This window comes from Podarcis muralis, chromosome 4 (genome assembly GCF_964188315.1).
Source record: "Podarcis muralis chromosome 4, rPodMur119.hap1.1, whole genome shotgun sequence".
Classification (NCBI taxonomy): domain Eukaryota; kingdom Metazoa; phylum Chordata; class Lepidosauria; order Squamata; family Lacertidae; genus Podarcis; species Podarcis muralis.
The window spans coordinates 54,354,817-54,366,976 of NC_135658.1; the positions used below are offsets into that span (position 1 = coordinate 54,354,817).

The 12,160-nt window shown below is 42.4% G+C and overlaps 1 protein-coding gene across 4 annotated transcripts in view; it reads left to right on the plus strand.

Moving 5' to 3' along the window:
* Positions 1 to 12,160, plus strand: part of DOP1B (DOP1 leucine zipper like protein B) — a 63,536-nt gene that overhangs the window by 6,751 nt on the left and 44,625 nt on the right. For 3 of the 4 annotated variants that reach the window (XM_077927328.1, XM_028727138.2, XM_028727137.2), the window contains exons 3-8: positions 4,186 to 4,367; positions 4,894 to 5,064; positions 7,062 to 7,251; positions 8,471 to 8,569; positions 9,126 to 9,249; positions 10,928 to 11,037. In XM_077927328.1, the coding sequence (XP_077783454.1) occupies positions 4,186 to 4,367; positions 4,894 to 5,064; positions 7,062 to 7,251; positions 8,471 to 8,569; positions 9,126 to 9,249; positions 10,928 to 11,037 (876 nt within the window). Of the gene's footprint in view, positions 1 to 4,185; positions 4,368 to 4,893; positions 5,065 to 7,061; positions 7,252 to 8,470; positions 8,570 to 9,125; positions 9,250 to 10,927; positions 11,038 to 12,160 lie in introns of those variants that run through there. The other variant, XM_077927329.1, reaches the window with a different exon arrangement.

Here is a 12,160-nt window from a genome sequence, read left to right on the forward strand (position 1 = left end):
ACTTTCAGTTTCCCATCATTGCCTTTGCCTGCATGACACTTGTTTCTGTAGAGTAAAACCATGACCCATAATTCAAAAGGAAAAGTTCCCTTTAGCTCTGGTAAATCAGTTCTTGTGATAAACTCCTAGGTCGCTGTGAGGCCTTAAGAAAAGACTTCCACACATTCCATTTTCCCCTGGATCTTTGCTTCCTTTTTTCTATCTCCACAATAATTCCTCTAGTTTCACTATTCTTCCCATCATCCCTGACCACTAGTCCTGTTAGCTAGGGATCATGGGAGTTGTAGTCCCAAAACATCTCGAGGGCCGAGTTTACCTATGCCTGCTCTTGGCAGACCATTTAATGAGTTTTCTTCCTGTTGCAGCAGTTGCAGTTTCATAGAATTCAAATGGCAAGTTGTACAATGTAAGAAGCAATAAAAATACAATGCAATTAAAAATCAGTATGAATCTTCAGTATGATGGATGTGCTGTCTTTCATCTTCAACCACAAATTCAGACTAGGTCTGGGCAATATATCAGTATATCGCTGAGTGAAACCGCCATCCCACTCTGCCCTCTTGCAACGGAGAGGGAAAAACAAGCTGTGTCTGCATCTTTAAACTGCTCAACTGAGGACGTCCCTCCACAACCACCAGCTGAGTGGCACAAACAAGCTGCACTGTCCCAGCCCAGAAGCCTGAGTGAAACTGCCTCACCCCTCAAGGTGAGAGCTGGGGCGGTTTCACCCAGTGTCTTGCAGGCAAAGGCCAATGCACCTTGTTTTTTCAACATCATGGTATATCACGGTATATTGGCTAGTGATAGCTGGTATCGCCTAGCCCCTAATTCAGACACACTGCAGATCACCTGAAATTTAGCTCATGGAACACTGGGGGTCCATGGACCACAGCTTGGGAAACCCTGGTTTAGGCTATGCTTTGCTTGCACATTCCTCAATACCTGTTTGTTCCACTAATCCTTTCGTTGTTTTGCAGTAACCTATATCGGGGTGGGAAACTGCATCCAGAAAGTGTGCTGGATTGTTTATCTTCCCCACTCCCTTTGGGTGGCTAGAGGTGCCTGCCCCAATGACATCAAGTGCCCCAAGTGGGCCATCTGGGGTAATGAGGTGGTGCCATATTACCATCCTTCTGACAAAAGCATTGCTGCCACTTACCTAAATGGTGCAGGGTAGGTCAGGGTGGCAGCAAGGTAGAGACTGCACAGGCACACTGGTGGGAGTGCTGGATTGGCACTCTTGGCCCACCCATGTAGTCCTGACTTCACCAGCACCCTGACCCATCTCCTCACAGTCCTTATAAGCTGCAGCTCTTGAGAGGTCAGTGGTGTGGCACCGCACAGACCAATCCCAGTATACTCTGTAATCCTGTACACTTTGAGCTTGGTCTGAGTTAACAGGCATGTGCAAAAATATTTGCAGTAGCTAATCCTAATAGCGGACTGATAATCCTAAAATATATTTGTAGATCAGTCAGTGAGTTTTATACAAATTGTGCTGATTGACAATTTTTGTTGGTAATTTTTGAATCAGGAAATGTACTTCCTTTTGCAGGCATCATCTTAGACTTATTCCCTCTTATATGCTGGCCAGCTGCAAGTTTTATAACAGCATATATAAAATATTTAAAAAATCTTTGCCGTATCTCACTTTTGCTATTGCCGCTGTGAATGTGCATAAGCCAACTCCTATTGCTTTCTTTTCTTCCCTGTTCTTTCTTGAAGTTTTCTGTAACAATTCTACCATGACCTTCTTACCTGTTTTTAATATGGGCTTTTATGTACTGACTATTCACGTTGGTATGGGAATGGTAGCATTTTCTTCCTGTTGGCAATGGAATAGAATCATGCAGAACAACTCTTATTCATGCCCACAGCATACGTTATGCAACAGATGCATGTAACAGTCTCTTCATTTTGTGTGAGTATGTTTAATGAAGAACAGCTCTGGGAGGCTACAAGTTAAGTAGAGGAACTGCTTAACTTCCCCATCTTTGGAGAGAGAGAGAAAAATTAACATTGGGGACCATACTCACCTAGTTTGTTCTTTGCTTCTTCAGTTGAAACTACTCCGTAGCTGCTAGGCACTGGCATAACACAACAGGAAAACCTTGGAAAATAAGAAGTTTTTTCTTTGAAATGTTCACTGGAATGTGCTCCATTTGCTTAGAACATGGGTATTTGTGGCACATAAATGCAGTGGTCAAGGCAGAATGACTACTTGCAAATTAATCTTAGTTTGAGATGCACACTTAATTTATGTGTGCCAAGCAAAGCTGTACAGTACTAGCTTGAACTCCTTTGCTTACATGTGCATTAATACTCTTTCCCCATCTGCTTCAAACTTACATGTGTAGGGTTTTTTTCTTGTCTTTTTCTGCTGCAGGTAGTAAATCACATGCTGAGCTTCTGGGTCTTAAATGCCTCGTTGGTGTTACGGGCAGTGATTGTAATTGGTCTTAATTAGATTTAATGGTATAAACTAAGTTCTCAACAGGATAGTGGGGATTTTCCAGTTGACAGGTCTTGATGTTGTAGCAGATGTTGACCAGGCTAACTTGTCATAGTAATGTTGAACAGTGTTTGATTTACAGTATTTCAAAATTTATTTGCTGCCTTAAAACTATAGGTAGTTTGCTTTAAGCTATTTTAATGTTGCAGTTTAAATTGTTGTGACCTGCCCTGGGAACATAGACCGAAGGGCGGGTTATTCTTATTACTATTACTATTACTATTACTGTTAGTATTAATAATAATACAGCTCATTGCTAGTCAGGCAAGAGCTTAACTATCAGCCAGGTTCAGATGACACATTAAGAAAACCTTAGCTTAGCTCACTCCTGCACCAAAAAGGACCAGTGAAGAACAAAGTGGCTGGGAGATCCTTCCTGAGAACCCACATATTTGCACTGAGGCAAGGCCTGGCTTAGCATGAAGTGTGGACCATTGCTTCATACTCCTTCCTTATCATGTGACAAATAGGGTAACTGAGTCCTTCTGATAAGAAGTTTTAGTGCCCCCACGAGCTGTTCAGCTGAATGTTTGAGTGACATAGCAATACAGCCCTTGCACCCATTTGTTTGTACAAATGAAACCGTGTAGCAACATTTTCGAGATGGGTTTAAATTTGTAATATAAAACACGAGGGGGGAAAACCCTTGTTGAATGAATTTTTAAATATTTTACCAATGTCATATTCTTTTGCATTATGGATCACAAATTAGCTGCAGTCGTTTGGATCTTTGATCAGTTTACTTTTGCAAACTCAACATAGCAATTCACACACCCTTAACAAATAGTCCAGATGTTTACACTCTGTCTACTTGCTCCCAACCCAGTTATATATTCTAGCTTTTACATATTCTGCCTGTTCTAGGACTTCCGTGAAAAGAGAGAACTATTACTATTCTATGCCACAAAATACGCCTTTGTTTAACACAATTCTGTCCTTCTGAAACCAATCCCTAGATTCAGAGTGGTGAACAGGGGTTGGTAGCGCAACTGTGTACATAGTCAAATTGTATGGGGACCACATTTTGAGATTCTTGCATTGCAGCAGGGTGAACTAGATGACCCCATTGCACAGATTCAAACTGCCAATCTTCTGATCAGCAAGCCCAAGAGGCTCAGTGGTTTAGACCAGAGCGCTACCCATGTTCCCGTAAGTCTGCTAGTAACAACATGCATACATAATCTGATTTCTGTGCTGTCTTTCCATAGTCAAAACCATGCTCAAGGTGGCTTACAGCATGAAAAAATACATAATTACAACATAAGAAAAGCCATAAACAATAAATAAAACACCAAAAATACACAACCAAATTGAAACAATTTCCACATAAGATCTGAAATAAAGGTACAAAACAATTAAAACCAGTAACAGCAACAGCCCCCTCACACACACAAACAGTACTCCAGCCCAAGAGTGTTTTCGGCAGCTTCAGATTTTGTAACTGGAGTCAGTCCCGGCCCCACCCTCTCAGGCCATGTGGAAAAAGGCCAGCAAGGCAGGGAGCAGGTTCTCCAGGACTCACAGCTGAGATGATCTTTGGCCTCTTCAGCAGCCTCAGCTCTCTGAAGGCTAGTTCTGTTAAGTAGAAGATTACAGTAAAGCTTTAGCTAAGTTCATTTGCTGACTAATGTTGATATAAGTTATAACATTTAATTCCCACCATTATTTTACAGGCTCTTCAAAGTAATTTGAAGTACTCCCTTTTACCAAGGCGTCTGATTATCAGCAAGAGGTTATCTCAGTGTTTACATCCAGCGCTGCCCAGTGGAGTGCACCTAAAGGCACTAGAGACCTATGAAATAATATTTAAAATCATTGGGACCAAATGGCTTGCAAAGGACTTGTTTCTATACAGGTAAACATTCTACTTAAAAAGTACGACTGGAATTTAATATTTGTGGCTGTGCTTGCAGATAATATTAAACTCTGGTTTAGCACTGCAAGGATGAGTTGCAGAAAAGAGCCTCAAGCTCACGCTTCCCCTCCCCTCAAGTGCGACTGCAAAAAGCAGATTGGGAGCTTCTGTTTCAGGTAAACTACAGTTTAATGTCATGTACAAACCCTGAACTGTAGTTAGTCTTCACTACTGTTGTTGAAACGAGCCAACTTCATAAAGTGTGGTTTGAGGTTAACCTGTTTGAACAAATAACTAAGATTAGCCACAGTTTTCCAGGTTTCAGTAGTCACAAAAAGCTGTGATTAATTTCAAATGGGAACAAATGTTTCTAAGCTTTCTCATGGCTGCCTCAGGGGAGAAGCCCAAGACCCCGTTCAACACATCCTTGTAATACTAAGCCATAATTTAACATAATGTGTGAATGCAACCAATGGCTGACACCCACTCACCCTTTTTTAATCTCTTATTCTCTTTCTGTCACCAGCTCAGGCTTGTTTCCATTGCTGGCAAATGCAGCAATGTCGGTGAGGCCTGTTCTTCTTGGCCTGTACGAAAAATACTTTATCCCACTGCAGAAGTGCCTCTTGCCAAGTCTTCAAGCCTTCTTAATTGGACTCCTGCCCGGTTTGGAGGAAGGGTCAGAAATCTATGACAGGTTGGTATCACTTGCTCTTACAATAAATGACATTGCATTTTTAAAACTTTTTAAAAATATATTTATTTAATAGAAACCCCCCACTTCCAAGAGTTGCTCACCTGTGCAGTATGGGGCATGTGGAAAGGCTCTTGGTGGGGTCAGAGAAGACAAGCTACTGAAAGAAACAGGAAGGGCAGAGCCGTAAGGATTTAGAGTTAAGACGTTCTGTTTGTATTTGGCAAGGGCCACAGGACAACTTGAGCAGGAAGTGCCTGTGGCTGCAGAATCATAAGTGCAAACAAGCAGGTTCTTTTGGGTACAAATGGAAATCTCGCTGTGCCAAAAGGCATCTGGAAGCAGCAGGAAAAACTCCCTTCTGCTTAATATTTACAAGCTCTGGCAATGGAATTTAGAGAAAGCCTTGTCTGTTTTCAGAATTTTATGGAAACATTTGCTTGAGCTTTATCCTCTAAACTCACCCTAAGCATTTTTGTTTTTTTCTTACAGTCTTATAAGAGTGTAAAGTATGTCACTATTGCCTATTGTAGATAGGAGTGGGGGATGAAACACAGAGACTTAAGGCCTCTAACAAGATTATGACTGGTATGAGATTTGGAACATCAGTGATGCTGAACTGATGCAGTGTAGTTGAGAGTCTTGTCAGCCATCAAGTCTGTCTCTACTACGTGTATTATTTAATTATGCACATAATTTGTGTGGGTAGTTTGCTTTTGGTTAAGCTCTCAGGATGCGGGCTTCCTTTCTCTAATTCTGCAAATTCATAGTATACATTAATCCAATTATGTAGACAACTGAACTGTCAGAAATTATTTTCAAATATTAAAGCCTTCTCAGACACCAGATCTCCACCAAAATCCACAAAAGGTAGGTGAATGGGATACTGTTAGTATTACTGTAAGTATTACTTAACTTTCCAATATGTTTCGCCGCCACCACATGTTGGTACTCCCCGCCCCCCAAGCAAAGTCTTCACAAAAATCTGTGTTTGAAAGAAGAAGAAACAAAGGTGGGAAGCCTGCATCCTATTCTTATCAGCACTTCCTGAGGTGATTACTTCTTTCCGATCAAGAGATTCTGTCCACTTAATTTATTCAGATTATGAGCAATCATTGGGTGACTCGTACATTAAGTCTTGCCCATTAGTGATGTGACTTGGCGGGGAGGAGAGATCTAAAGCAGATGGCCATAAGTAGCCCATTATTATATTGAAATACTGACAACATTAAATACAGTGGTGCCTCGCAAGACGAAAATAATCCGTTCCGCAAGTCTCTTCGTCTAGCGGTTTTTTTGTCTTGTGAAGCAACCCTATTAGCGGCTTAGCGGATTAGCGCTATTAGCGGCTTAGCGGCTATTAAAGGCTTAGCGTCTTAGCGGCTAAAAGGCTATTAGCGGCTTAGCGGCTTAGAAAAAGGGGGGGGGTGAAAAAAATCGCAAGACTCGCAAGACGTTTTCGTCTTGCGAAGCAAGCCCATAGGGAAATTCGTCTTGCGAAGCAACTCAAAAACGGAAAACCCTTTCGTCTAGCGGGTTTTTCGTCTTGCGAGGCATTCGTCTTGCGGGGCACCACTGTAATTAGCAGCCAAAGGGTTATTTTTTTTTATCTAAGTTGTACGGTTGAAGGCATGGTCCCATGATCCTTTGAGTCACAATTGCTAAAATGTGGTAGGGTTGACTAGAGTAGTAATTTCCTTCAGCACAACCCTAGAATCATTTCACCATCTTCTTCCGTAACATCAGTTCCCAATTTTGAGTACCTGTGACGTACATGAGTGGCAATACTAATTTACTATAGAAAGAGCAGGCCTAGACTGGGTATAACTTGTGACAGAGTGACAAATTACATGAAATTGTGAATGCAGTGACAGTCCCAAACTGGAGTGAGTGATCTTTTCTAGATTAAGCTGTGGGGTTTTTTTAAAAAAGAATGGTCATTTGATGGAAGTGGTATAGAAACTTCCCTTTTTCATTTCCACTTCTTTTTGTTTTAACAGGACAGATGCTTTACTTGTGAAGTTGTCTCTAGTAATTGGCAAAGAAGTGTTTTACTCGGCATTGTGGGGGAGTGTCCTGGTTAGTCCTTCCATAAGACTGCCTGCCTCCCTTTTTGTTGTTAGTCATATCAACAGAGACTTATCTGGAAAACAGCAGAAGTATATGCTGGGAACTGATACTAAGCTCATGGTAGGTTACACAACTGGTCATGTGTGTTCTTTGTATGCGTTTCTAAACAAACAATTCTAGAACCATGGGGAAACTGCAAACTAATCATACACTCATGAAGGTGATACATAGCCATCCTTGGATGCCCTTTCTCAGATCATTTTCTCTGGCTGTGTTGATCAACAGCAACAAATCTAAGAATAATAGGGACCATGTGAAATCTCCCCCAGATTGACTGCTTTGGAAAGGGGGCTTTTGATACGGAGTTTATATGCACCAGCAGAACCTTGAACTGAACACTGCACTGAATCCCTGTTTGGAGGAACACACTTTTCGCTGAAGGCAACCACAGAGTCTTGAGTATAGAAAAATAAGAAAGCTACGTTAGTTAGACGAAATGCATGTTTGATCGAAAGCTGGTCCTAGTTCTGCCTAACTAAGAAAGAGATGATCGGGACGCGGGTGGCGCTGTGGGTAAAAGCCTCAGCGCCTAGGGCTTGCCGATCAAAAGGTCGGCGGTTCGAATCCCCGCGGCGGGGTGCGCTCCCGTTGCTCGGTCCCAGCGCCTGCCAACCTAGCAGTTCGAAAGCACCTCCGGGTGCAAGTAGATAAATAGGGACCGCTTACTAGCGGGAAGGTAAACGGCGTTTCCGTGTGCGGCTCTGGCTCGCCAGAGCAGCGATGTCACGCTGGCCACATGACCCGGAAGTGTCTCCGGACAGCGCTGGCCCCCGGCCTCTTGAGTGAGATGGGCGCACAACCCTAGAGTCTGTCAAGACTGGCCCGTACGGGCAGGGGTACCTTTTTAAGAAAGAGATGTGGAGAGCCATGCTTGCTCTGTCATCTCTGCAGAAGAGAGAAGCAAAAAGTGGGATCAGGGAAGGGAGAAGTAGGAAGTGAGGTCAGCAGTCCTAAGAGTCTGGCATCTGAAGAAAATGACTACAGGTTAGGTGAGAAAGACAGTCCAGGGGGATTACTCTCTCTTACCTACTTTATCCCCATGCAGACCCCGTCAGCTTTACTACATCCTAACACTTCCAACAACTTCCCATTCCCTTTGCCCCAAAGGAAGCTTGGGGAGAGGGGGAGATTAGCTGTACTTCATCCTCTCAGCCCACACAAAGTCCCCCACCTCTCCCCACATGGAGCTTGTGCCTCCGTCATGCCCTCCACTACCAAGTATATTCCTTGGCAGCAGAGGGGTGTATTCCTCAAATGCAATTCTGTTCTTTTCTTACAGGTCAAAGCTTTTTGTGTGTCAATGCTGGATTCAAATGTTCTTGTACAAAGGAACACTTTGGAAGTGGTTCTCTTCTTCTTCCCATTTTATTCATGTTTGGTAAGGAAAAGACTTTAACTTTTTGTGGTCCAACTCTTAAGGCTCGCTACACTGACAGGCAAGTGCAAGGGAAAACTGCCTAGGCTTTGTACATTTTCTGTACATGCAAGTGGTGCCTTGGTGTCTGGTTGGGTTTATTTTTTAGTTCTCCCCCACCCATTCCAAAATCAAACAAACCATTGGTCTCTGTGTAAGTATTCTGAAGATGTTTAAAGAAGGGGCAGCCCTGTACAAAATTCTGGTTCTCTAAGGAGTTCACTGCCGTATCTACCACCAAAACAACTTGCTGCTTTAGTAACTGCAGTTTCTTGGCCAGCCTCAAGGGACATTTAACACAGATCACATTGCAATAAATCAAGTCTTGAAGCTGCCAATATCAGAACTACTATGGTTAGGAAGTCTGATAGACATGAACAGATTGCAGCATTAAAGTGGGAGGAGTTTTATGCTGCAAATTTTTTTATTGCCACAGTGTGGTGGCTTTGTTTGTTTCTGCATTTCCTGGTTTTTGTTTGAGGAAACTCACCTATATCTGACTTGTCTGTTCTTTGTTTAGGATCCCAGTGAAAGTGCTGTCACACTATCTAGGTCTGATATAGTCCACCTTCTCTCAGCATCTGCCCAAACTCTCTTAAGAAGAGATATGTCACTTAACAGAAGGTTATATGCATGGCTGCTAGGTACTGTACAAATTATAGCCACATTTTCTTTGTGTGTAATTTTTGCTATTGGTGTTCAGATAACTTTAGTGCACACTCTTGAAATAGAATGTTTAAAAACTCCAGGTTTCATCTGTATTTATGGGCCATCTACAGCAGAACACCGTTTTTTACAACATTTTTGTCCTAGGATATTCAGGGAGTATACAGACATCCCCAAACACTGTATTATATGCATCTTTGCTGGAATTGCCTTATACAACTACAGCTGCAGTCCTAACCCCACTTCCCTGGAAATAGGCCACACTGAATGCAATAGGACATACTTCTGAGTAGGCGGGGTTATGATTATACTGTATGTAGAGAAGTGCCATTTGTGTTACCTTGCATAAGATTTTGTGTGCACAAGCGTTTCCCCAATGGAAGGGGAGTACCACAGAAGTATCAATTAGACCAGGGGTACCCAACATGCCCCCCCCCCCGCCATCACCTGTGGCCAAGCTGGCTGAGGCTGATGGGAAGTGTAGCACAACATCATCTGGAGGGTGCCACATTGGCTACCACTGCCTTTGTCTTTGAAAAATTGCACCCTTTATTGTCATACATTGCTTACTCAGTGACTTAATTGACAGCTTGCTTTCTCAGTAATTCAGGAATACCAAGTAGAAAGTTTAAATTAATAGAAGGCTCCGTGTCCACTGTATTATGAACTATTTTGTGAAACAGAAATCAATATTAAGCCGGACAGTTGATTATTCACTTTGTAAGACTGGTGGGATTAAAGGTCTATATTTCACTTACCAGGTAAATGCCATGGATCAGTAGTAGAGGACATGCTTTGTATGTAAAAAGTCCCGGGTTTAATCCTTGGCATCTTCAGATAGAGCTGAGAAACAAATGCTTTTGTCTGAAACCCTAGGGATCTGTGGCCAGGCAATGGAGATGATACTGGATAGAGTGAGTGATCTGGCTGTGTAGAAGTCAGATTCCTATCTCCAGATCACTATTTTACATCCATACTAGATATTGCTTATGTGTGAGGGGAAAGTGTATCCAACTTCATGTCAGATTTTAATAGCACGAGCAGAAATCTGACATCCTGTTTATTACATTTTATTTATTCAACCATTTATGGTCAGTTTAACACCGCAGTCTAGTAAAGGTGCACAATAAGGTCACAAAAAAGATACAATGAAGATAAAATCAGGTTAAAAGAAATTGGGAAAGGGTACTGCTAAAATAAAGCACCAGACGTTCAACAACCAGCAGGCCTGTCTGAACTCAGCTGGAAGAGAGCTCCAGAAAATTGCGCCCACAGTGCTGGATACACAGCTCCTGGTGGATGCGCTTTGGTCTCAATATAACTCACAGGAAGTTAGCATGCATGTATTGCATCTATAGTAGTAGCTCATATTACAGGCTTCCACCACCTACAGTATCGAATGTGACATGTATGTGACTCTACAAAAGACCAAAGAAAGTTAAACTTACTGCCACACTTTCTTTTGGATGGGTCCTGCTGTCAAATTAAGCAAAATCCCCTGATTCCACACTGATGGCTCAAGTGCTATTAATGTCGGAAGGGAAAAGCAGTTCAACCTTTGTCATAGTTGTTTGTGCCGTTGATTTAAAAGTATATTATATTGCATTCATGATATTTAATCCACTTTCATATTTTCTTTATTTATCATGTTCTCAGGTTCTGATATCAAGGGAGGTACTTTTCTACCAGATCCGTCTATTTCTATGTCCTTAGAGGACCATGCCTTCTACTTTTTTGGGAAATATTCCAAAGATCTTTTAGTTGAGGTGCGTAATATTCCTTGAAGAATGTAACCTATATTATAATAAATTCCCTGAAAGATACATTCCTTGTTGCCTAGTCACCCGTGTGCAAGCTCAGCAGCTCATAGGATCACATATGGGAATTTTGGTGGTAGCATCCAGTCCCAGTCTCAGTGAGTAGGTACAGCAGGAGGAAGTGGCACAGCCATGTCAGCAACTGCATTTCATTGCTGACATTCAACCGTCTCTACTAGTTATGCTTCTGTTTGGTAGCTCTGAGTGCAAGGAGGAGTGCAGGTCATAATACTAGAACTGCAGAAAAATCAACATTTCCCTTCAACTCATAGAGTCATAGAATTGTAGAGTTGTAGGGGACCCCGAGGGTCATCTAGTCCAACCCCCTGCAATGCAGGAATTTCAGCTAAAGCACCCAAGACAGATGACCATCCAAACTCTGCTTGAAAACCTCCGATGAAAGAAGAGTCCACCAGCTCTTGTGGGAGTCTGCTCTGCTGTTGAACAGAAAGTTCTGTCTAATGTTTGGTTGGCATCTCCTTTCTTGTAACTTGAACCCATTGATTTGGGTCCTTGCCTCTGGAGCAGGAGAAAACAAGCTTTCTTCTTCCATGTAACAGCCCTTTAGATGTTTGGAGATGGCTATCATATCTTCTCCCAGTCTTCTCTTAGCCAGACTAAACATCCCTCAAACATTCCTCATCAGGTTTGGCTTCCAGATCCTTGATCATCTTGCTTGCCCTCTGCACATATTACAGCTTGTTAATATCCTTCTTAAATTGTCATGCCCAGAACTGAACACAGTATTTCATATGTGGTCTGACCAAGGCAGTACAGAGCGGTACTGGAAACTATACTTCTATTGATGCTGATTCCTAGTTCTAAAGGCAATGTGGGGGAATTGTCTGCTGTGGGTAGGAGCTATTGGCTATGCTCTTTCCCCTGTCCATGCCAAACCACATACTACTTTAGCCGCTGCAGCACAAGCCACTATGTCTTCTCTGCAGTTGAAGGAGAACCACAATGTTAGGTTGTAAAAGAGGAATTCTGAAAATGGCTTTGGAATCTGGTGTCAGTTTTCCACCCTTCTTTTCCATCAGGGTTTGGCTGTGTTTTGAGATCTTTCAAGCAG